General features: G+C 41.8%; 1 protein-coding gene across 4 annotated transcripts in view; it reads right to left on the bottom strand.

Moving 5' to 3' along the window:
- Positions 1–21,690: 21,690 nt before the first annotated feature.
- The window catches only part of LOC110500282 (GRAM domain-containing protein 4), a 74,488-nt gene continuing 69,055 nt past the window's right edge, over positions 21,691–27,123 (bottom strand). For all 4 annotated transcript variants that reach the window (XM_021577574.3, XM_021577575.3, XM_090214317.1 and 1 more), the window contains 5 exons: positions 25,601–25,745; positions 25,409–25,502; positions 25,071–25,161; positions 24,841–24,909; positions 21,691–24,749 (listed from right to left, as the gene is read on the bottom strand). In XM_021577574.3, coding sequence (XP_021433249.2) covers positions 24,636–24,749; positions 24,841–24,909; positions 25,071–25,161; positions 25,409–25,502; positions 25,601–25,745 — 513 coding nt within the window. In that variant the 3' untranslated portion in view covers positions 21,691–24,635. The remainder of the gene's footprint in view (positions 24,750–24,840; positions 24,910–25,070; positions 25,162–25,408; positions 25,503–25,600; positions 25,746–27,123) is intronic.

Here is a 27,123-nt window from a genome sequence, read left to right as displayed (position 1 = left end):
CAAGAAATTCCTCCTCTGTAATTTGGCCTTCAAATTACAGAGGAGTCTTTCTGTTCAGCTGTTGGCACCCTATTCCCGATGTAGATTTTGTCAAAAGTTGTGCACTATACAAGGAATAGGGTCCCACATATACCTGCACCCTCCACTATCACAGCCAGAAGGCCACCAGATGTCTTCTTTCAAATCAAATCAAACTACTCATGTGGTCTGTGTGTCACTAAAGTACTGGGGCAGCCCGGAGCGAAAATAAATATGGAATGGCATATCTGGGAGCTGGGAGACTCGTTTGCTGGGTAGATCTGAGTGACCTCTGTCTGTCTGTCTGCGTGCGTGCGTGTGTGTGTGTGTGGGGGGGGGGAGGCCTAAAATTGAGTGGTACATTGCAGTGAGATGCAACTGCCATGATAATCTTCTTTTTTATTCAATTCCATTTATTGACCTACGATTACACAATACAACAGCAGTAGTGTTGTACCTGCATACATGATTATATGTACTGTTATTATTACTGCTATTATCCTCATTGCATTCTACTGTATTTATGCTGTACCACTATACTGCTTTGGCAATATCCACAAATTGCATTTCATGCCAATAAAGCAATCTGAATTTGAATTTGAGAGAGATAGAGAGATAGAGACGGGGAGCGGGAGACAGAAAGAGGGTTTAATAGGTAAAACCACAGGAGGTTGGAGCACAATGTAGGACTCATACGGAGTCAGCTAATAACCCGTGACCACAGCGTAATTATAAACAATTTTGTAATAATGAATTGCTTTCGTAGCGGTGTTATGACCGCGACACGCTAAGCTGCTCTTAGCTGCCTGCGGCGAAGATAACGAACAACAACGGAGAGCAAGCGAGAGCCTTGGTGTTGAGCTTTACTATTTTACAAAGGAAATCCAAAAGAGAAAGTCACTGTGATTCCCTGTAGACAAAATCATTACACTCTTAGCCCTAAATCCTGTCTCATTTGGGGGCTCTGGGTGTAACAAACAATATCTAGTGTAAAGAAGAAATGGTGGATGGCTGGTGGTGGGTGGTGGAGAAGGAGGCCTACTGAGTGTGTCCCAGTCGAAGTGCCTGAATCTGGGCTTAGAGCAGAGCGGTGGCAGCCTCTCCCTGGCTCTGGTGGAATGAGATCTGACTGGGGCTGGATGGTTATTAATGTGCCGCTGAGTTTGGGGGTGCGGGGCGCATGCACGTGTGCGTTTTAGGCTAGCAAGAGAAGATAAATCCAGAGGCAGACTGCGGGAGACAATCTGATTACAGTTCCCCTCAAGCTTTTCATCTTCATACTGCTCAGAGCTCACCATGGCAACCGGGAGAAAGACCTAACTGCCACCAACAGTTAGACAGTCACCCTATAGCCGCATGTCCTTGCAGGATCCAAAGGAGGGTGACAACACAACCACACAACCTACAGTACACCTAGCATCTAACTAGCCTCTATCTTTTGCTCATCCTTTTCAGAATTTGGCCAAATATTTGTCTCTTCTTATACCATTGTGTGGTGATTACAGGGGACAGAGGGGAGTATTACAACCAAAGACATAGACATAAAAAGGACCATCCTGACAATCCTGGACTATGGCGATATACAGTACCAGTCAAAAGTTTGGACACACCTACTCATTCAATGGGTTTTCATTCTTTTTTTAAAACTATTTTCTACATTGTAGAATAATAGTGAAGACATCAAAACTATGAAAAACACATATGGAATCGTGTAGTATTTTGATTTGTTTAACATTTTTTTGACTACTACATGATCCCATATGTGTTATTTAATAGTTTCGATGTCTTCACTATTACTCTACAATGTAGAAATTAGTAGAAATAAAGAAAAACCCTTGAATGAGTAGCTGTGTCCAGACTTTTGACTGGTACTGTAGTTTACAGGCTTGCCCCGTAAACCTCCCTCAATAAACTCAATGTAATTTATCACACAGCTATCCTCCTTGTTACCAGTGCCCCCTGCAACATTCATCACTGGGACCTTTACACCCTGGTCAACTGGCCCTTGTTACATACACAACGTCAGACCCACTGGTACCAATTTACTTACAAGTCCCTCATAAGCAAGTCTCCCCTCTACCTCAGCTCACTCTTCAACATCTCCACTACCGATAGCAACCTGCGCTCGGGTAAATGTATCACACTGGTCATTCCCAAAGCCTGCACTTCCTTTGGCCATCATTCATTCCAGTTTTCCACCACCAACGACTGCACCAACGCTGCAAAAGACCCTCAAACTTGACACATTCATCCCACTAGACTCCTTCAAAAACATTAACTGAGCTGCTACCTGATCAATGTATCTGCTGATCATTAAGTCTGTTGTGTTGCCTTGGACTTTTCTGCTCTAACCAACCCACTGTGAATATTTCTTATTGTTGTATATTTGATACATTTGTCCTCTGTATATTGTGTTTTATTTATTTTTAGTGGTATCGTGTGTTGTCCTGTTCACTGTTGCAATGTTATTTAAATGAGTATTGGTTCTCAATGGACTTATCTGGGTCAATAAAGGTGAAATAAAACCAATAAATAAACATAGCAAGGTGGAGCCAAGTCTAGACACCAACCATACTCCATTCCTTACTCGTGAGAAAAGTTGGCTGGGGTTCAGGGATTTAGTTGTGTGTGGGAGTTATCAAATCAAATTTGATTTGTCACATGCTCCGAATACAACAGGTGAAATGCTTACTTACTACAAGCCCTTAACCAACAATGCAGTTTTAAGAAAAATACGTGTTAAGTAAAAAATAAGAAATAAAAGTAACAAATAATTACAGAGCAGCAGTAAAATAACAATAGCGAGGCTATATACAGGGGGCACCGGTACAGGGTCAATGTGCTGGGGCACCGATTATTTGAGGAAATTGAGGTAATATGTACATGTAGGTAAAGTTAAAGTGACTATGCATAGATAATAAATAGAGAATAGCAGCAGCATAAAAGCGGGGGTGGGGGGGGGGGGGGGCAATGCAAATAGTCTAGGTAGCCATTTGATTAGCTGTTCAGGAGTGTTATGGCTTGGGGGTAGAAGCTGTTGAGAAGCCTTTTGGATCTATACTTGGCGCTCCGGTACTGCTTGCCATGCAGTAGCAGAGAGACCAGTCTATGACAAGGGTGGCTGGAGTCTTTGGCAATTTTTAGGGCCTTCCTCTGACACCGCCTGGTATAGAAGTCCTGGATGGCAGGAAGCTTGGCCCCAGTGATATACTGGGCCATACGCATTACCCTCTGTAGTGCCTTTTGGTTGGAGGCCGAGCAGTTGCCATACCAGGCAGTGATGCAACCAGTCAGGATGCTCTCGATGGTGCAGCTGTACAACTTTTTGAGGATCTGAGGACCAATGCCAAATCTTTTTCAGTCTCCTGAGGGGGAATAGGTTTTGTTGTGCCCTCTTCACGACTGTCTTGGTGTGCTTGGACCATGATAGTTTGTTTGTGATGTGGACACCAAGGAATTTAAAGCTCTCATCATTGTCGGTGATCAGGCCTACCACTGTTGTGTCATCAGCAAACTTAATGATTGTGTTGGAGTTGAGTCTGGCTATGCAGTCATGAGTGAACAGGGAGTACAGGAGGGGACTGAGCACGCACCACTGAGGGGTCCCTGTGTTGAGGATCAGCGTGCGGATGTGTAGTTACCTACCCTTACCACCTGGGGGGCGGCCCGTCAGGAAGTCCAGGATCCAGTTGCAGAGGGACGTGTTTAGTCCCAGGGTCCTTAGCTGAGTGATAAGCTTTGGGGGCACTATGGTGTTGAACTCTGAGCATTCTCACATAGGTGTTCCTTTTTTCCAGTTGTGAAAGGGCAGTGTGGAGTGCAATAGAGATTGCACCATCTGTGGATCTGTTGGAGCAGTATGCAAATTGGAGTGGATCTAGGGTTTCTGGAATAATGGTGTTGATGTTGGCCATGGCCAGCCTTTCGAAGTACTTCATGGCTACAGGTGTAAGTGCTACGTGTTGGTAGTCATTTAGGCAGGTTACCTTAGTGTTCTTGGGCACAGGGACTATGGTGGTCTGCTTGAAACATGTTGGTATTACACTCAGACAGGGAGAGGTTGAAAATGTCAGTGAAGACACTTGTCGGTTGGTCAGCGCATGCTCAGAGTACACATCCTGGTAATCCATCTGGCCCTGCGGTCTTGTGAATGTCGACCTGTTTAAAGGTCTTACCCACATCGGCTACGGAGAGCGTGATCACATAGTCATCCGGAACAGCAGATGCTCTCATGCATGTTTCAGTGTTACGAAGCAAGCATAGAAGTAATTTAGCTTGTCTGGTAGGCTCACTGGGCAGCTCGCGGCTGTGCTGCCATTTGTAGTCTGTAATAGTTTGCAAGCCCTGCCACATCCGACAAGCATCGGAGCCGGTGTAGTACGATTCGATCTTAGTCCTGTATCGATGCTTTGCCTGTTTGATGGTTCATAAGAGGGCATAGCGAGATTTCTTATAATCTTCCGGGTTAGAGTCCTGCTCCTTGAAAGCGGCAGCTCTACCCTTTAGCTCTGTGCGGATGTTGCCTGTAACCTATGGCTTCTGGTTGGGGTATGTACGTACAGTCCCCTGTGGAGACAATGTCATCGATGCACTTATTGATAAATCCAGTGACTGATGTGGTGTACTTCTCAATGCCATCGGAAAAATCCCGGAACATATTTCAGTCTGTGCTAGCAAAACTGTCCTGTAGCTTAGCATCTGCTTCATGTGACCACTTTTTTATTGACCAAGTAACGGCTGCTTCCTGCTTTAATTGTTGCTTGTAAGAAGGAATCAGGAGGATAGAATTATGGTCAGATTTGCCAAATGGAGGGCGAGGGAGAGCTTTGTATGCGTCTCTGTGTGTGGAGTAAAGGTGGTCTAGAGTTTTTTCCCTCTGGTTGCACATTTAACATGCTGGTAGAAATGAGGTAAAATGGATTTAAGTCCCCGGCTACTAGGAGCGTCGCATCTGGATGAGCATTTTCCAGTTTGCTTATGGCCGTACACAGCTCATTGAGTGCGGTCTTAGTGCCAGCATTGGTTTGTGGTGGTAAATAGACAGCTACGACGAATATAGATAAACTCTCTTGGTAAATAGTGTGGACAACAGCTTATCATGAGATACTCTACCACAGGCGAACAAAACCTTGAGACTTAGATATCGTGCATCAGCTGTTGTTTACAAATATACATAGACCGCCACCCCTTGTCTTAACAGAGTTTACTGTTCTATCCTGCCGATACAGTGTATAACCCGCCAGCTATATGTTATTCATGTCGTCGTTTAGTCACGAAACATAAGATATCACAATTTTTAATGTCCCGTTGTATGATATACATGCTTGGAGTTAGTCTATTTTATTATCCAATTATTGTAGCTTGGCTAATAGGACCGATGGTAATGTCAAATGACCCACTCTCCTCAGGAACCTCACAAGGTACCCCGACCTTCATCCTCAATATCTCTGTCTCTTTCTCCTGCGAATGATGGGGATGAGGGCCTTGTCGGGTGTCTGGACTAAATCCCTCTCGTCCGACACGTTAAAAAGTAATTGCTGTCCTGATTTCTAGAAGCTCCCTTCGGTCATAAGAGACCGTGGCAGAAACATTATGTACAAAATAAGTTACAAATAACACGAAAAAACACCCACAATAGCCCTATTGGTTAGGAGACTGTATAAGGGCAGCCATTCTCTCCAGTGCCATTCACTGTAGTTAGTGGACAGACCAGAGAGAAGATGGTAGGAGGTAGGTAGGAGAGTGGGATGAGAAGAATATCACTTGTCTTTTTTAGTGAACAATTATAGATGACAGGACTGAAATGTTGGTCTTTTAATAGCTTAGCCCAACAAAGGGACCAGTTCTTAATTGAAGATAATTCGTTATGCTTCTTTGATACTTTAAACCACGTTGTAAGTGTTTGAAAGCTCTGACTGTAGACCTCCAAAGCTGATTTGCCTTTATAACATACTGTCAGGTTGTTAATTGCTTCTAAAATGAGAACATTAAGCATTTTGTGAACTTGTCTTGAGGAGAGAGGAGAGATTTGGTAGAATTAACACACTTACCACCACACATAACTAATCACTGTGTTTTGATTGGTCTATTTTCAAACCATTTAAAGAACCATGCCCAGAGAACATAGCAGAACCAAACCTTTCAGACCTAGAAACCACCAAAGGTGAGGGAACATGTGAGTAGCAGGTACACACTTAGGTACATAATCACACACAGGTACACACAGCAGGTAGACATTCACTTATGGACCAGCCAAAGCACTGAACAGAGCGGGGTGTCGACCACAGTAAACTAAATCACCAGTGTTGTTTGCTTCTCTCACTTGTTGAAGACGAAAGCTTTTGCTTGACAGAGCAATAAAGAGAGAGAGAGAGAGAGAGAGAGAGAGAGAGAGAGAGGTACACTCATGTAGTCACTCAGCAGTTTATTAAGTCTGGTACAGCGCAGTGAGATACAACTGCCATTAGACGGAAAGCGTTTTAGAAGGGTAACCTTGGTAACTGCAACTGCTCTCAGGATAACAAGAACCTTTACAGTGTTAGCGCTCCCATGAGCCTCAGTATGGGTGTGAGACCAGACAAACAGGCATCCATTGACAGTCCTTACACACATGCACACACACTCATAAGAGCACACACACACACACACACGCTCTCTCTCTCGCACACACACTCTTGTAGTGCAACATGAGAGCGCTGCACTAACACAGGATGCTTTTCGTCCTCTGTTACTATGTGGACAGCAGTCAAGGATCAGGGACCTCCCTGTTTTTACTGGCCTCAGTACAGTACTCACTACCATGTTCAGAGACTGCCACACAGTGGTCACCTGGGGTATTACAGATAGTACAGCACCCACAGAGTTCGAGCTAAACAGCATGCACTTACAAACATATTAACATACAGATATAACACCATATCTATTACATAGGTAAATTGTGTGAAATCACACCGCAAAGCATAATTGTGAGCACAAAGAGTTGTTGTTATTGATATCATCATCACATCATACTTTCTCACCTAAATCAGGTCTCACTGGGCACACACTGGTTGAACCCAATGTTATTTCAACTAAATTACGTGGAATAGATGTTGAATTGATGTTTGTGCCCAGTAGGGTGTGATAGAGTAAGACTCTTCAACACCAGTGTGATTTATACATTTAATTACTTGTGAATCAAGTACATAGAAAAATATTGTAAAATATGATTTAGTCTTATATTCAAGTAAACCCATACACAGTTCACCATTTTCAACAGTTTCTTCTAAATCAAAAGGAGATGATGGTAATTGCACAGGACGTCAGACTTATTGTCGTTATTATCACACATCAAATGTCTAGACTTTGTTGTTTCCACCATCTTAGCTTCACAGCAAGCACCAGTCTGTCCAACTAAACAGACCACTTAAAGTGCTGTTAGAGGCTTCAAAATACCTCATAACCACTTTCTCCTTTCCATCCTAGTGTTTCCTCTGCTCCCTGCAGGATGTACAGTATCCTACATCCCAAATTGCACCCTATTCCTTTCAAAAAGTGTGCTACTTTTGAGCAGGGCCCATAGCGTAGTGCACTTTGTAGCCAGGGAATAGGGTGCTATTTGGGCCGTTACTTTAGCCTCAGCCCCCTTCGGCTCTCTACAGCTCCAGTCAGCAGCCTAAGTAAAGTAAAGGGCCTGATCTTCCATCACCTGCTGTTCAGAACATCTCCTTCTCTCCTCTCTCTCCTCCTCCAGCACAGTGTCTGCCTGTCTGCTACAACCCTCTGAATGGGGTAAAAAAAGAATCCTTTTAAAGCCAGTAAACAAAGTGACCTTAACACAACTCTTTTTGAAATGGCCATAACCAGTGGTGTAAAGTACTTAAGTAAAATACTACTGTACTTTACTATTTATATATATTTTTAAAACTTTTACTTCCCTACATTCCTAAAGAAAATGATGTACTTTTTGCTCCATACAATTTTCCCTGACACCCAAAAGTACTCGTTACATTTTGAATGCTTAACAGGACAGAAAATGGTCCAATCCGCACACAAGAGAACTGGTCATCCCTACTGCCTCTGATCTGTCAGACTCACTAAAAACAAATGCTTTGATTTTAAATGATGTCTGAGTGTTGGAGTGTGACCCTGGCTATCCGTAAATAAAAAAGGAAAAAAGGAAATTGTGTCGTCTGGTTTATTTAACATAAGGAATTTTTAATTATTCGTATTTTCACTTTTACTTTTGATACTTAAGTATATTTTAGCAACTAAATTTACTTTGATATTTAAGTATATTTAAAAACAAATACTTTTAGACTTTTACTCAAGTAGTTTTTAATGTGTGACTTTCACTTTCACTTGAGTCATTTTTATTAAGGTAACTTTACTTTTACTCAAGTATGAGAATTGAGTACTTTTTCCTACCATTGGCCATAACTAAACGCAGTGGTCCACAAATGGTGGGTCGAGAATCAACATGGGTTGGTGAAAATAGAAAGGTCTTGGTGGGCCACTGCACAAAAAGGTTTGGTAACCATTGGAGGATAAGGAGAGAATATTTGACATGGGGAAGGGGAGAGTGGAGAAAGTAGAGAAGTGAAGAGAGGCTTGAGGTTTTAGAGAGAACATCAGCTCAGTGTCACACCTTGATCTGTTTCACCTGTCTTGTGATTGTATCCATCCCCCACCAGGTGTCTCCCATTATCTTTTGTATTTATACCTGCGTTTTCTGTTTGTCTGTTGCCAGTTCGTCTTGTCTCACTCATCAAGTCCTACCAGCATGTTCCTGTATTTCCTGTGCTCTAGTTTTTGCTTTTCCTCGTCTTCCCAGTTCTGACCTTTCTGCCTGTCCTGATCCTGCTTGCCGTCCTGTACCTGCCTGACTCTGATTACGACTCTTTGCCTGCCTTGACCTACCGATTGCCTGCCCCTTGTACTGTAATACACTCATATCTCTCCAGACTTGGAAGTGCCTTGGCTACAGCTCTCTACCACCTCCATACAGCATTAAAATATCCCTAATTAGCATAACCTAACTGGGGAGCATGTCCACATTTACAGCAAATACATTCCTTTAGTATCTTAGCTACCGCTACCGTCCGAATCACCACGTATGATTAGCCAGCGCTGTGTGCATCACACAGAAGCGTATGCCACAAAGGTAATTTAATCTGCCAGTGTAGTGTGGACAGTGGTTACATCCCAAATGGCACCCTAGTCACTACACAGTAGTGTACTATGTAGGGGATCAGGTGCCATTTGGGACCTGGATGAGAAGGAAATTAAAGAGTGATTGTAGGAAGGCAACGTCATCAGGCTTTATTATGATAAGAGAGGGGTATTAAAGGAGAGTTAGATTGGATTTACCGCTCACAGTTTGGTGAACCACGCTTACACGATAAGGAACCTTGCCTGAGACCTGACGTCTTGTGTTAGGCCTATATAAATCACTAGGCGCTATGGTAAAATCTACATCTGCATGGTCTGCATGTTTGCAGGCCATTGAGCAGCAGACCCGTGGTGGGGAAATGCACTGAAGTGCTTAATACCAAACTATCTGTCCATTATTAGTCAGTGTTATGCAGGGAGGGGATGGGTGGGAAGCTGGGAATCTCACATAGTTTAGTTCATGTTGGTAGGCTAAGGCCTACATTCAATCAGATCAAGCATTAACAGGTGAAAGCCGATACCTGCATAGCTGATGTTTTGGTGGTGTGGGAGGAATAAGTGCATTGGAGCTGTCAAATCGGTGAGCAGCTGCTCTTGTGATCATTGTCAAGCCGCACCTGTCCCGACAAGTTAGAAGTTCAGAACGGGAAAGTGTAGGCTATATCGAAATAATCACACTCAAATTGAAAATCATTGAACTAAATAATGAGGATTTCTATCAGCCTAATCGAGGTGTAGATAACATCTCACATGTCAGTGTTCCAAATTGTAAAATCAAATCAAATTGTATTTGTCACATGCCTCATCAAAAACAGGTGTAGACTAACAGTGAATTGTTTACTTACAGGCCCTTCCCTACAATGCAGAGGGAAAGAAAATAGAGAAATAATAGAAAAGGAATAACAAAAGGAATAATAAATACACAATGAGTAACTAACTTAGTTGTATATACGGGGTACCAGTATATAAGTCGATGTGCAGGGGTACAAGGTAGTTGAGGCAGACATGTATTGTACATATAACTACAGTGACTTGGAAACAGGATAGATAATTAACAGTAGCAGCAGCATATGTTATGAATCAGAAAAGTTAGTGTAAAAGGCTCAATGCAGAGAGTCCAGGTAGCTATTTGGTTAACTATTTAACAAACTACTTAGCAGTCTTGCACTTGAGTTGGAAGCTGTTCAGGGTCCTGCTGGTTCCATAGTTGGTGCATAGGTACCACTTGCTGTGCGGTAGCAGAGAGAACAGTCATTTTGAGGACAGACCTTTTGAGGATCTGAGGGCCCATGCAAAATCTTTTCAGCATCCTAGGCGGGAGGAGGCGTTGTCGTGCCGTCTTCACGACTGCATTGGTGTGTGGACCATGATAGATCCTTAGTGATGTGGACACCGAGGAACTTGAAGATCTCGACCTGCTCCACCACAATGTAGAAAATAGTACACATTTTTGACTGGTACTGTGTGTGTATGTATATATATATATATATATATATATATATATATATATATATATATATATATATATATATATATATATATATATATATATATATATATATATATGGTGTCTACATCACTAAGGATCACCACATCACTAAGGATGTATCATGGTCCACACACACCAATATACTGTAAACATACAGTTGAAGTCAGAAGTCTACATACACTTAGGTTGGAGTCATTAAAATTTGTTTTCAACCACTCCACAATTTCTCGTTAACAAACTATAGTCTGGCAAGTCAGTTAGGACATCTACTTTGTTCATGCACAAGTAATTTGTCCAACAATTGTTTAAAGACAGATTATTTAACTTATAAATCACTGTATCACAATTCCAGTGGGTCAGAAGTTTACATACAGTAAGTTGACTGTGCCTTTAAACAGATTGAAAAATTCCAGAAAATGATGTCATAGAAGCTTCTGATAGGCTAATTGACATAATTTGAGTCAATTGGAGGTGTACCTGTGGATGTATTTCAAGGCCTACCTTCAAACTCAGTGCCTATTTAATTGACATCATGGGAAAATCAAAAGAAACCAGCCAAAAATTGTAGACCTCCACAAGTCTGGTTCATCCTTGGGTCCAATTTCCAAATGCCTGAAGGTACCATGTTCATCTGTACAAACAATAGTATGCAAATATAAACACCAGGGGACCACGAAGCCGTCATACCGCTCAGGAAGGAGACGCTTTCTGTCTCCTCAAGATGAACCTTCTTTGGAGCGAAAAGTGCAAATGAATCCCAGAACAACAGCAAAGGACTGTGTGAAAATGCTGGAGGAAACAGGTACAAAAGTAACTAAATCCACAGTAAAACGAGTCCTATAATCGACATAACCTGAAAGGCCGCTCAGCAAGAAAGAAGCCACTGCTCCAAAATCGCCATAAAAAAAGCCAGACTACTGTTTGCAACTGCACATGGGGACAAAGGTTGTACTTTTTGGAGAAATGTCGTCATGTTTGATGAAACAATAATAGAACTGTTTGGCCATAATGACCATCGTTATGTTTGGAGAAAAAAGGGGGAGGCTTGTAAGCCGAAGAACACCATCCCAACCTTAAAGTACAGGGGTGGCAGCATCATGTTGTGGGGATGCTTTGCTGCAGGAGTGACTGGTGCACTTCACAAAATAGATGGCATCATGAGGCAGGACAATTATGTGGATATATTGAAGCAACATCTCAAGACATCAGTCAGGAAGTTAAAGCTTGTGGGCAGAACTGAAAAAGCGTGTGCGAGCAAGGAGAACGACAAACCTGACTCCAGCTCTGTCAGGAGGAATGGGCCAAAATTCAGCCAACATATTGTGGGAAGCTTATGGAAGGCTACCCGAAACGTTTGACCCAAGTTAAACAATTTAAAGGCAATGCCACCAAATACTTATTGAGTGTATGTAAACCAAATACTAATTGAGTGTATGTAAATGTGATGAAAGAAATAAAAGCTTAAATAATTCTCTATAGTATTATTGTGACATTTCACATTCTTAAAATAAAGTGGTGATCCTAACTGATCCTAATCTTTACTAGGATTAAATGTCAGGAATTGTGAAAAACTGAGTTTAAATGTATTTGGCTAAGGTGTATGTAAACATCCGACTTCAACTGTATGTATGTATGTATGCATTAATATACAGTGGGGCAAAAAAGTATTTAGTCAGCCACCAATTGTGCAAGTTCTCCCACTTAAAAAGATGAGGCCTGTAATTTTCATGATAGGTACACTTCAGCTATGACAGACAAAATGAGGAAAACAAATCCAGAAAATCACATTGTAGGATTTTTTATTAATTTATTTGCAAATTATGGTGGAAAATAAGTGTTTGGTCAATAACAAAAGTTTCTCAATACTTTGTTATATACCCTTTGTTGGCAAACGTTTTCTGTAAGTCTTCACAAGGTTTTCACACACTGTTGCTGGTATTTTGGCCCATTCCTCCATGCAGATCTCCTCTAGAGCAGTGATGTTTTGGGGCTGTGCTGGGCAACACAGACTTCCAACTCCCTCCAAAGATTTTCTATGGGGTTGAGATCTGGAGACTGGCTAGGCCACTCCAGGACCTTGAAATGCTTCTTACGAAGCCACTCCTTCGTTGCCCGGGCGGTGTGTTTGGGATCATTGTCATGCTGAAAGACCCAGCCACGTTTCATCTTCAATGCCCTTGCTGATGGAAGGAGGTTTTCACTCAAAATCTCACGATACATGGCCCCATTCATTCTTTCCTTTACACGGATCAGTCGTCCTGGTCCCTTTGCAGAAAAACAGCCCCAAGCATGATGTTTCCACCCACATGCTTCACAGTAGGTATGGTGTTCTTTGGATGCAACTCAGCATTCTTTGTCCTCCAAACACGACGAGTTGAGTTTTTACCAAAAAGTTATATTTTGGTTTCATCTGACCATAGGACATTTTCCCAATCTTCTTCTGGATCATCCAAATGCTCTCTAGCAAACTTCAGACGGGCCTGGACATGAACTGGCTTAAGCAGGGGGACACGTCTGGCACTGCAGGATTTGAGTCCCTGGCGGCGTAGTGTGTTACTGATGGTAGGCTTTGTTACTTTGGTCCCAGCTCTCTGCAGGTCATTCACTAGGTCCCCCCGTGTGCTTCTGGGATTTTTGCTCACCGTTCTTGTAATCATTTTGACCCCACGGGATCAAGGGAGATTATCAGTGGTCTTGTATGTCTTCCATTTCCTAATAATTGCTCCCACAGTTGATTTCTTCAAACCAAGCTGCTTACCTATTGCAGATTCAGTCTTCCCAGCCTGGTGCAGGTCTACAATTTTGTTTCTGGTGTCCTTTGACAGCTCTTTGGTCTTGGCCATAGTGGAGTTTGGAGTGTGACTGTTTGAGGTTGTGGACAAGTGTCTTTTATACTGATAACAAGTTCAAACAGGTGCCATTAAGAGGAAAGTAATCTCAAAGTAACAGAATGTAATCAGATTATATTACTAAATTTGGGTAATCCAAAAGTTACATTACTGATAACCATTTTGGACAGGTAACTAGTAACTGTAACAGATTACATTTAGAAAGTAACATACCCAACCCTAGTCATCAGTGATCAGGCCTACCACCGTCGTGTCGTCAGCAAACTTAATGATGGTGTTTGAGTCATGCGCGGCCACGCGGTTGTGGGTGAACAGGGAGTACAGTAAGGGACTGAGCATGCACCCCTGAGGGCCCCCCATGTTGAGTATCATCGTAGTAGATGTGTCGGTGCCTACCCTCACCACCTGGGAAAGGCGCGTCAGGATGTCCAGAATCCAGTTGCAGAGGGAGGTGTTCAGTCCCAGGGTCCTTAGTTAGTGATGAATTTGGTCAATTTGGTCAATTAACAGCATTCTCACATAGGTGTTCCTCTTGTCCAAGTTGGAGAGGCCAGCGTGGAGTGCAATAGACATTGTGTCATCTGTGGATCTGTAGGGGTGGTATGCAAATTTGAGTGGGTCCTGGGTGTCTGGGATGAGGGTGTTGATGTGATCCATGACCAGCCTTTAAATAATTGAATGGCTAATTAGGAAGATTGTTATGGGGCGATAGTAATTTAGACAGGTTACCTTGGCGTTCTTGGGCACAGGGACTATGGTGGTCCACTTGAAACATGAAGTTATTACAGACTGGGTCAGGGAAAGGTTGAAAATGTCAGTGAAAACTCTTGCCAGCTGGTCACCGCATGCTCTGATTACACATCCTGGTAATCCGTCTGGCCCTGTGGCCTTGTGAATGTTAACCTGTTTAAAAGGTCTTACTTACATCGGCTATGGAGAGTGGGATCACACAGTCATCCGGAACAGCTAGTGCTATAATGCATGGTTCAGTGTTGCTTGCCTCAAACTGAGCATAGAAGGAATTTAGCTTGTCTGGTAGGCTCACGTCACTGGGCATTTAGCGGCTGGGTTTCCCTTTGTAATCGCTTCTAATTTGCAAGCCCTGCCACATCCGTTGAACGTCAAAGCCGGCGTAGTAGGATTTGATTTTAGTCCTGTTGCCTGTTTGAAGGCTCGTCAGAGGTCGTAGTGGGAGCTACCGGATTAGTCTCCCACTCCTTGAAAGCCGCAGCTCTAGCTTTGTCGCAGTGCGGATGTTGCCTGTAATCAATGGCTTCTGGTTGGGATATGTACCATGTACAGTGACTGTGGGGATGACATTATCAAACTTATTAATGAAGCCGGTGACTGATGTGGTAAACTCCTCAATGCCATCGGATGGGTCCCAAAACATATTCCAGTCTTTGTTAGCGAAACAGTCCTGTGATTTAGCATCCGCTACATCGGACCACTTCCATATTAAGCGCTTCACTGGTACTTCCTGTTTGAGGTTTTACCTGTAAGCAATAATCAGGAGGATAGAGTTATGGTCAGATTTTCAAAAAGGAGAGTGAGGGAGAGCTTTGTATGTGTTTCTGTGTGTGGAGTAAAGGTGATCTAGAGTCGTCTCCACTAGCTGCACAGGTGAGATGTTTGCGTATGGCACTACATAGCTTTGTGAGTGCGTCCTTAGTGCCAGCATCTGTTTCTGGGGGTAAATAGACAACTACAAAAAATATAGAGGAAAATTCTCTTGGTAAATAGTATGGTCTACAGCTTATCATTAAGTATTTTAACTCAGGCGAGCAGAACCTCAAGCCTTCTTTAATATTAGAGATAGCACTGCAGCTGTTGATAACAAAGAGACACACACCTCCCCCGTCAGCTTACCAAATGCTGCCGTTCAATCCTGCCGATGCATAGAAAAACCAGCTAGATGTACACTAAGTAGACCAAACATTAGGAACACCTTCCGGGAAACTGTTGAGCTTGAAAAACCCAGCAGCGTTGTAGTTCTTGACACAAACTGGTGCACCTGGCACCTCTACTACCATACCCCGCTCAAAGGCACTTCAATCTGTTGTCTTGCCCATTCACCCTCTGCATGGCACACATACACAAGTCTTAAAAATAATTATTTAACCTGTCTTCCTCCCCTTACTCTACATTGATTGAAGTGGATTTAACAAGTGACATCAATAAGGGATCATAGGTTTCACCTGGATTGACCTGGTCAGCCTATGTCATGGAAAGAGCAGGTGTTATTAATGTTCTGTATAATCAGTGTATATTGTCCATGTCCTTGTTCATCCACAACTCAGAGAAACATAGGGTATTATAGTTCTTCAGGTCCCTTAGGTAGGATAGTCTCGAACGGAGCCTGTCCCGTTTGTTTCCCACTGATTGTATGTTCGCCAATAGAACGGAGGGTTGAGGCGGATTATACATTCACCAACATAGTTTCATTAGGGTGCCCGCGCTGCTGACTCTATGAAGTAGAAATCTTCCTCCAAGTTGAGGTTTGTGATCGCTGTTCTGATGTTTGGAAGCGCTTTTCGGTCATAGGAAACGATGGCGGAAACATTATGTACAAAAAAAGTTATGACCAGAGCAAAAAAACACAAAATAGCATAATTGGTCATGAGCCCGTAAAATGGCGCAAAGCAACCAACAAGGCTGCATGGGACTACTTTTAATGCAACTCCGGGCAGCCAATGGCAATGTCCTCTTTAGGTATAAATTGCCGGGAGCCGCTTGTAGATCTGACAGCTCTAATGCCTCATTCACATCACATATGAGCAGTCCGTTGCATTGCATTGCGGCAGATGTCATTCATTTCAGTGGAGACCGTTCGCAACGAACTGGTATCGCAGCAACCCCTTGCCTGTTGAAGGCGCCATTGCGAAATGGATACCGCACACTTAAAATATTCCCAAATGTTGCAATGTCTATATGGACTGAGGTTACTACATGCCGCGCCCACTACACGTCAATACAAGCAGTGCCCACTGCCATTGATGTTGCTAGTGCTGTCTCTGGCCCACACTCCAGCACAGTAGGTGGCGGTAATGCACCAATAACATTGACAATTGCCAAAATCCCCCACTGTTTTTTGAATGATAGCACAGTGAAACTAAAAAAGATTGGTAGCTAGCTGGAGTAAGTTATTTATTTATTTCCAAATTAATTTGGTGATCAAGCTAAAGCTGGTAGTTCAGTCGGTGCTCTGCTTATTCAGGCGGTACGAGCTAGCTAAACAGAAGGATTTGAGGAGCATCTGTGTGACGTCGCGCACCCAAGACGGGTCAACCAATCACCCGACGGGACTCGTGAATATTTATGACGCCGTCCCCAGTCATCCTTTGCCAGGGAATTTTGCGTCCAGGTGCGGAACGAGATTCTGTGAAGGTGACGTAGGTCATAATAAATATGTCACAATGTGTATGGGCATAACAGGGTTCCACTTCTGACACCGCCAAAACAAACACAATGCGGATGTCAGCAAGCAGAGATCTGATAATGTAGCCGTAAACTCCCTAATACTTCATCACCAAAGCCTCCTCACCCAAATCTCCGTTGTCAAAGTTATCTGACTTCTTATGAATATTTAATATTTGAATATGAAGTTTCCTATCAGAGGATTTAGTGGTTCTCCCTGCATGAAAACCCTTCATTAATTAAGGGGATAATCTCCTGTTGTTTCTCTTTCTCTCGCTCTCTCTCATCCTTAATGTTGGCGTAGAGCCCAAACTGTTAGATGATTGTGGATGGTAATGAGCTGGTGCAGTGTTTACCCGAGACGCATGGTCTGCGACACGCGGGGGAGGTGGGAAGAATTGTTTTAATGATGTTGATTTGCCTTATATTTGAGGAGAGGGAGCGTTTTGACTGATCAGCAGATGCTTAAGTTTAAGGGGGCACACCACAGATGTTTGCTCAACGTTGCACAGAGAAACACCGCTATTTCCCCCACACATATTTGAAAGGGTCTTGGCCTCTCAGATAAATTCAACAAGTGTACCGGAGAGATAACATTTCTTGGGTTTGTTTTAGTTGTCTCTTCATCAGTAAATTTTCAAGCAACATGTTTTGTGTTTTCTTATTTTTCCCTCCTGAACAACAGTAAACAAAAACGTGCTCACTGGTTGCCAGAGGCAAAGTCCATAGACTATCCATTACGTTACTGCAGACCTTGTGCCCTATTCAATCTGTACCATGGAAGTTCAGCATTACAGCATGATTGTTTAAATTTCAATGTTCCCAAGTCAGTGGAGACTGCATACACGTTGGCTCAGTCGAAAAAAATCCTTTAAATTTCAATTGTGGAATCTGGAACACTTCGTCGACACAGATCGAATAGAGCCCCTCGTCTCAAATCACTCTAATGACAGAGGATCAATAGCCCTGCCTTTCATAACAGTAAACAACAGTAACGGTAATTGCTTTCTCTGAGGCTCTGAGCATATAATCTGTGTATTGTGGGCAAACACTAGCCAAAATGGAAAACACCGCGAATGAGTCTTGACGGTGGCTTGACCCCAACTAGCCTCCCCTCATTCCGCAGAGTTTGGCAGCTTAGTATGAGCAAGGGGAGGATGGATAATAAAAAGTGACACTGTCACTTGCTGTCACCACATTGCCTTAATTTCTGCTTTTCACCAAGAGAGAGAGAACATTGTGTGTGCGTGTACGGTCCATGACAGTGGAGGGATGTGATTGGTCTAGAGCTCTTTAATACATATACCTTTTCTATACAGATAGATAGATAGATAGATAGATAGATAGATAGATAGATAGATAGATAGATAGATAGATAGATAGATAGATAGATAGATAGATAGATAGATAGATAGATAGATAGATAGATAGATAGATAGATAGATAGATAGATAGATAGATAGATAGATAGATAGATAGATAGATAGATAGATAGATAGATAGATAGATAGATAGATAGATAGATAGATAGATAGATAGATAGATAGATAGATAGATAGATAGATAGATAGATAGATAGATAGATAGATAGATAGATAGATAGATAGATAGATAGATAGATAGATAGATAGATAGATAGATAGATAGATAGATAGATAGATAGATAGATAGATAGATAGATAGATAGATAGATAGATAGATAGATAGATAGATAGATAGATAGATAGATAGATAGATAGATAGATAGATAGATAGATAGATAGATAGATAGATAGATAGATAGATAGATAGATAGATAGATAGATAGATAGATAGATAGATAGATAGATAGATAGATAGATAGATAGATAGATAGATAGATAGATAGATAGATAGATAGATAGATAGATAGATAGATAGATAGATAGATAGATAGATAGATAGATAGATAGATAGATAGATAGATAGATAGATAGATAGATAGATAGATAGATAGATAGATAGATAGATAGATAGATAGATAGATAGATAGATAGATAGATAGATAGATAGATAGATAGATAGATAGATAGATAGATAGATAGATAGATAGATAGATAGATAGATAGATAGATAGATAGATAGATAGATAGATAGATAGATAGATAGATAGATAGATAGATAGATAGATAGATAGATAGATAGATAGATAGATAGATAGATAGATAGATAGATAGATAGATAGATAGATAGATAGATAGATAGATAGATAGATAGATAGATAGATAGATAGATAGATAGATAGATAGATAGATAGATAGATAGATAGATAGATAGATAGATAGATAGATAGATAGATAGATAGATAGATAGATAGATAGATAGATAGATAGATAGATAGATAGATAGATAGATAGATAGATAGATAGATAGATAGATAGATAGATAGATAGATAGATAGATAGATAGATAGATAGATAGATAGATAGATAGATAGATAGATAGATAGATAGATAGATAGATAGATAGATAGATAGATAGATAGATAGATAGATAGATAGATAGATAGATAGATAGATAGATAGATAGATAGATAGATAGATAGATAGATAGATAGATAGATAGATAGATAGATAGATAGATAGATAGATAGATAGATAGATAGATAGATAGATAGATAGATAGATAGATAGATAGATAGATAGATAGATAGATAGATATATCACACACACACAGTTGAAGTCGGAAGTTTACATACACTTAGGTTGGAGTCATTAAAACTCGTTTTTCAACCACTCCACAAATTTCTTGTTCACAAACTATAGTTTTGGCAAGTCAGTTAGGACATCTACTTTGTGCATGACAAGTAATTTTTCCAACAATTTTTTACAGACAGATTATTTCACTTATAATTCACTGTATCCAAAATCCAGTGGGTCAGAAGTTTACATACACTAAGTTGACTGTGCCTTTAAACAGCTTGGAAAATAATGTCATTGCTTTAGAAGCTTCTGATAGGCTAATTGACATCATTGGGGTCAATTGGAGGTGTACCTGTAGATGTATTTCAAGGCCTACCTTCAAACTCAGTGGCACTTTGCTTGACATCATGGGAAAGTCAAAAGAAATCAGCCAAGACCTCAAAAATAAATTGTAGACCACAAGTCAGGTTCATCCTTGGGAGCAATTTCCAAAACGCCTGAAGGTACCACGTTCATCTGTACAAACAATAGTACGCCAGTATAAACACCGTGAGACCACGCAGCCGTCATACCGCTCAGGAAGGAGACGTGTTCTGTCTCCTAGAGATGAACGTACTATGGTGCAAAAAGTGCAAATCAATCCCGGAACATCAGCAAAGGACCTTGTGAAGATGCTGGAGGAAACAGGTCCAAAAGTATCTTTATCCACAGTAAAATGATTCCTATAATCGACATAACCTGAAAGGCCACTCAGCAAGGAAGAAGCCACTGCTCAAAAACCACCATAAAAAAGCCACAGTTTGCAACTGCACATGGGTACAAAGATCAAACTTTTGGGAGAAATGTCCTCCGGGCTGATGAAACAAAAATACAACTGTTTGGCCATAATGACCACCGTTATGTTAGGAGGGAAAAGGGGGAGGCTTGCAAGCCGAAGAACACCATCCCAACCGTGAAGGACGTGGGTGGCAGCATCATGTTGTGGGGGTGCTTTGCTGCAGGAGGGACTGCTGCACTTCACAAAATAGACGCCATCATAAGGATGGAAAAGTATGTGGATATATTGAAGCAACATCAAGACATCAGTCAGGAAGTAAAGCTTGGTCACAAATGGGTCTTCCAAATGGACAATGACCCCAAGCAGACTTCCAAAGTTGTGGCAAAATGCCTTAAGGACATCAAAGTCAAGGTATTGCAGTGGCCATCCCAAAGCCCTGACCTCAATCCTATAGAAAATTTGTGGGCAGAACTGAAAAAGCGTGTGCGAGCAAGGAGGCCGACAAACCTGACTCAGTAACACCAGCTCTGTCAGGAGGAATGGGCCAAAATTCACAATTGGTACCTTCAGGCGTTTGGAAATTGCTCCCAAGGATGAACCTGACTTGTGGAGGTCTACAATTTTTTTCCTGATGTCTTTTGATTTTCCCATGTCAAGCATAGAGGCACTGAGTCTGATGGTAGGCCTTGAAATACATCCACAGGTACAACTACATCCACAGGTACAACTCCGATTGACTCCAATTGACTTCTAAAGCCATGACATTTTCTGGAATTTTTCAAGCTGTTTAAAGTCAACTTAGTGTATGTAAACTTCTGACCCACTGGAATTGGGATAGTGAGTTATAAGTGAAATAAGTAATTTGTTCAGCAATTGTTTGTGTCATGCACTAAGTAGATATCCTAACCGACTTGCCAAAACTATAGTTTGTTATCAAGATATTTGTGGAGTGGTTGAAAAATTAGTTTTAAATGACTCCAACCTAAAGTGTACGTAAACTTCCGACTTCAACGGTGTGTGTGTGTGTGTGTATATAAATATATTTATATAAAACACACACGCTGAATTGTGTATACAACCAGGCAGGCTCTAAAAGGTTTTGGGAGTTCTTCACCTTATGCCACTGCCCCTCTAGTGTCTAAAGGGTCATTATCAGCCTCCATCCATCTGTCCTGCAGTGACATCAAGTTGCCGAATGTGGGAATTGCAGTCAGCACTCGACCACACCATCTCCTACTACAGTACCTTCGTGTTAATTTGGAATGTCTAACATTATTCTTATAATTATCTATAGGTGTACTACAAATGATAACAATACAGAGAAGGGCAAATACTTAATTCATTTTATTTAAATAAAAAAAATGGACACCACATATTTTACAATGGACATTGTTCTCTTTAAAAATCAATAGATTACGTTATTGTATATAAATTCCTTTTTTGTCATTTTAGTCCTCGGACCCACAGATGACAAATAATTACCCACAACTGACAGATGATTACAGTATATTGAACTTTGCAGTGATATACTGTATGGGAATATCATGAAAGTAATTGACTAATGTTTACATTTGCGTTACAACTAATACTTGGTTAACACAACGAGAGCCACAGAAGTGGAAACCAATAGAAACCAGTGGACAGAAGCTCTCGGAGTCGCCATGACGACCTCTGCCTGTCTGTAAGGAAGGCCTGTGAGTGATCCAAAAAGCTAAAAGATGATGATTGAAGCATGTACTGCACGCCACTACCATTAGAACGATCACTGACAGTTGTTTTTGCAGCGTGATTGACGTACAATATAATCTGACTAGAATGTTCTCTGATGTCACCATCTATCTACTTTTAGCCTGATCCCAGATCTGTTACTATATGCTTGATCCAACTCCTGACTTTCATTACCACGCTATGCAGTACATGTATAGTATTTGCCATGACAACAAACTCAACAGAAGAGCTAAACTTTAGCTTTAGCTATTAAAGCATTATAAAACAGATCAAAGATCAGGCTTACGTTTGCTGTTGGGATGAAGGTGCGCAGCAGAGGTTGTCCTGAGACCAGTCCGAGCAGATTTAAAAGCTGACACAGTGATTCAAACGCAAAAGGAAGATATCTGTCCAGTCTTCATGACTCCACCTGTGGCTAGGAGCTCAAACCGACATTCCAAACAAAAGAAAAACAAATCAATTAAGGTTTTTAACCCAACCTTCAGTAAACATCAGTGTAGGCAGAGTATGGCGGGCAGTAAAAGAAAGAAAGAAAAATTACATTTTGGCAGCAAAAAAAAATGTAACTAAGCGTTTACAGCAGTAACACAATACATTCAGTGTGCTTCTTTTAGGACAGACCCTGATTGCAGATTTCAAAGTTAGTTGTTACTAATCGACTAAGAAAGGTTCCAGGTAAGCATTAAGACTACAGTAAAGTACAGTCAGACAATCATTCAAAATCAACACACCAACAGCATGAGTTCCTTAGACAATAGACCATCTCCAGAAATGAAATTTCATATCCAGCTGTCACACAACTGGAGATTGGGTTTTGTAAGACAATAACTGACTAAGTCTATATGGGCTTGTTAACAGTGTGGGAAGATGAATGCGTTTTAGGGGACTAGCTTGTTGTGCGGAGGCAAAAAAAGATCTGAGAGCATGGTATAACCTCCCCTCTCATTTGCAGTAAACGATAAACGAGAAATATGTACCCACAATAACTCTTCCAGCCATCTTACAAAACTACAGAAAGTGTGCACATCCACTTGGTTTGGCATTCGTTACAATTCTACATATCAAACCTATCTGAGAAATAAAAGACCAGCTTTTAATCTAGAATGGTGACAATAAAGTGACATTAAAATATTCCTTTCAAACTTCTACTTCCTCCTGCTGTCAATGAATACTACAGAACTAGACCAGTTGACTGACTCGATTTTGCATTGAAATACTGAGATAAGTCATCCAGGAGTTAACTAGTTACTGGTCAAGTTAACCAAGTTAAGAAGTAATTTAACAGGACAGCACATTGTACACATCTGACCACTCCAGTGTTAATACTACAGGTTGGTATTACCGTAGGACTACTATAGTACTACTATACCATAACATGTCACTAAAGACTGAAGTAAACACAGGTTTTGGGCCTTAGTATGTTTATGTGACCTACAGTATGCACCTTAAGAATGTGTTAGCCTACGAGGCTAAAGCCAAGGCATTAACTCATCTTTAGGTCTTAGGCCTCGGGGTTACTCAGCACACAGGTTTAGTTCACTGAACCAGTTATGTTACATTTAAACCATGTACCTTCAGTTTAGACACAGTATTCAGGGTTTAGGTCTGTTATGACTCTCTCTAACAGCGAGTGTGCTTTAGTTTTATAACACAATCCACAGATCCAGGACATACTTTAACAAAGTCCAGATCCTCATCATTCCATTGGTTATTACAAAAATAAGCAGAATTCAAAAAGAAAGGCATTTGAAAACATTTCACAATGAACATCATCGCCAAGGTCCCCACTACTGTACGTGACACAGTACAGTTCAGTAGTGAGTGTTGAAAGTATAACACATACCACACGTCATATGCAAAAAGACACCTGAAAGCAAACGGTTTGTTGCTGAAACGTGCTTGTCTCCACAGAAAATCCACAGCAACGATGTAAACTAATGGAAAAAGGCTTCGTGTCATGTTGAACGTTGTTCAGATGTTGGCTCGACTTTCTCACAGCTTTCTGTTTTCTACACAAACATCTAGCTACCGTACGGCATACTGTCTGTACGGTTCCGTGCAAGACCAGCAGTAACAGTTACACTGACTCAGACTTTGCGAGAAAGACAGAAAGAAGACAGGTGAGTAGAGACGCACGCTGTCTGGGCAGGCACACACACACACACACACACACACACCTCTGAAGCGAATTAAAGCTGTCAGTCAGGCAAGCAGGCAGGAGAGCCAGCTCCTTCTCCTATGATGAGATGTGTGTTAAAAATGTCTCCCCCCCATCCCCTCTTCTTCATCCCCCTCATCCACGGTCCGACATAGAAAGAGTGCAGGAATGTGTGCACCATCCCTATTGGACTACAAGTCCCACCTCCAGACAGACGCGCGCACAGACACCTCTCAGTCATAAAAGAGAAGATTGTCCAGTCACTGTAAATAAGAGAGGGAGGAGAAGAGGTGTGTGTCCTGTCACTTTCCTCCAGCCAGGGAGGGTTCAGGGGAAGGTGGCCCAGCCCTGACCCCAGCCTAGCCCTCTGTCCATGGGGATGGCAGGGCTACAGCTCAGGGCTGCCCGAGGGTGGCCTGGAGGTGGTAATGATCTTCATGTACTGGGTGAAGATCGCCTCGAAGGCCTCGTCTCGATGGATCATGGCACCAAACACCAGAGGCTGAGGAGGAGACAAAGAAATCCACAAATTAATTGCATTTGTTTGCAAATCTGTGAAGGATAAATGGTCAAAGGAGTCTTTATTTCCAAACCTTCTGTGTGGAGGGAGTGGCTATGGAGATTCCCATTCCAGATCCAGGTAAGACAGACAGCACTTTGTACTGGGAACAGAGAAGAGATGGTATCAGATGCATACAACTATGATAGCTTCATTTCAAAATAACCTATCAGTTGTTGGAAGATGCATTTCAGGATGTGATATCACAGAAAACATAGAAACGATATGATAAAAATATTGAATTAGCTGAGTGTAGATAGACACCTTCTGGATATCTGTGATGTCCACCAGCTTAATAACCTTATTCTTCTTGGAGGAGGCCGATTTGGAACTGGAGCTCTCGAAGCACAGATAACTGAGAGACAAAGAGACAGATGGCGAGAGAGGAGAGATGGAAAGACGAGTCAGCACAAAGCAGCCGCTCTTGGATTTAGCTCTGAGAATCTGCAACATAATGGCACTATTTCGTGGCATTGTTGTACACACCCACATTAGAGAGTAAAGATAGCACACCAAAAGGGAATAGCAGACCACGAGGTGAAAAGCTATTGTGATTAAGTACTTGAAGAGACAAGCTAGTGTGATGAGGTAGGTCTACTTACTTCTCTGTAACGTAGAGCATGCCGTTTCGAATGTAGTCGGTTGGCATCTTCCGGTCTCTGTTGATGAGGCAGCACCTCCACCCATTCTCACACACTGTAGAAACACACAACAATAGTTATTACAAGCGTCTGGACAGCAGAGGGAAATGTTTTTTTGAATAAAAATATTTTAGGTGCAGTAAGTACTCTGACCTGGTAGAGGGCGCTCATTCTCTGAGACATTGAATATCTCATGAAAGGCTCCCTTCTTGGTGCTATGAATCCTGGCGCTGTCACCATCCAGGTTTACACCGCATGGGACGGTTGCTAAGCTACCTCTTGCCACCACAGGCTGAATCTAGACGGGAGGAGGAGGGGAAGTGGGAGGAGGGGGGACGAGGAGAAGGAGGATTTGGGGAGCGGGTGGAGGAGGAGGAAGAGGAAGAATTATACTACAGAGCACTACTGTAGCCATCTTCCACTATGGATTCTCTCGGAGACTAAACTGGTAGACAGCCTCTCACATAGAGGAAACATAAGATGGAGGCCATTCATCTGTACACAGGAGGAGTACGTGCTCCTCGTAACATAGCCTTGCAAACAACTTGCGGCTTATCTAACATCAGCCTCAGGGTGAGGGTCTCGTGCAAAGCGCAGAGCAGTTCCGACCCCCCCCCCAGTACACTTACAGTACATGTAGGTAGTCAGTCATCTCCGTTAGTTTCATTTCTAAGTGAGGACATTTTTATTTCACTTAATTTATTTAATTGTCTGTGTTCTAAGGGTATCCTCTACCCTTCTGCCCTGAAGTGTTCACTGGTTCACTACCCCTCACTAGTGTATATAATTATGGTGGAACATTGCCCACCTGTCTTTTGCCTATGCATCCTTACACCCACCAATCCAATGTTTTAGTGAAGACTAAATCCCTGAAGGGGGGTGAGCGAGTGCACACTTCAGGCAGAGGGGTGGGGGGTGGGGGGGGGGGTCAGATGTCAGTGTACAGTATAGACAGGATGGTATAGTAGTGGATTAGTTAGTGTTTGTAATGCTGGGAGTGAGAGTAGGGAGCTCTGCAGATAAATGGCCATGCCATTTACAGCTACAGTACAATATACTCCCTCATGCTGCAGGCAGGCAGGCCCCTAGCTATACCAGCAGGTAGACGGGATTATTTGTAATGTTACGTAGAAGTAGAATAGAGTAGAAGTCTTCGAATAGCTGTAGAATAAGTCTTAGTTACATGGTTGGGAAATTCAGACACTAGTTGGCTCTGTTTTTCAAGGGTTACCTGGTAAATTATTCTAATTGAGTGATTGTTATACAAAGCCTACTACTAATTGGAATCACAAGAAAGTTTTTACCTTACCTGATTGTCTTACCATCGATATGAAGGAATAAACATTTTAGTGTTCTAGATGTAAACTATGGGGGAAATAAAAGTGCTACTGAAAACCAGACAATAGTGTATCCTACTCTAGTCACACTAAAGTTGCTTTTGACAGTGCTGGTTTGGAGTTGTGTCATTACACTGAACACCTGGTTACTACAGAGTATGTCTGTGAAAATGGATAAAAAAAAAGAAAAAAAAAGTCAAATGAATTCATAATTGTATCAATTAAGACGGGTTCAATTAAAAGCTTAGAAAGTGTCTCTTTTGGACTGAGTTTAACGTTATGTCATTATGGCCCACTAAAAATGGATACATGCATTGATATTTTTGATCCATTTATTCA

Source organism: Oncorhynchus mykiss, chromosome 21 (genome assembly GCF_057628025.1).
Source record: "Oncorhynchus mykiss isolate SJ-2025 chromosome 21, ASM5762802v1, whole genome shotgun sequence".
NCBI classification, from domain to species: domain Eukaryota; kingdom Metazoa; phylum Chordata; class Actinopteri; order Salmoniformes; family Salmonidae; genus Oncorhynchus; species Oncorhynchus mykiss.
Note: the sequence above shows the minus strand (reverse complement) of the source record. Positions and strands in the feature narration are given on the sequence as shown.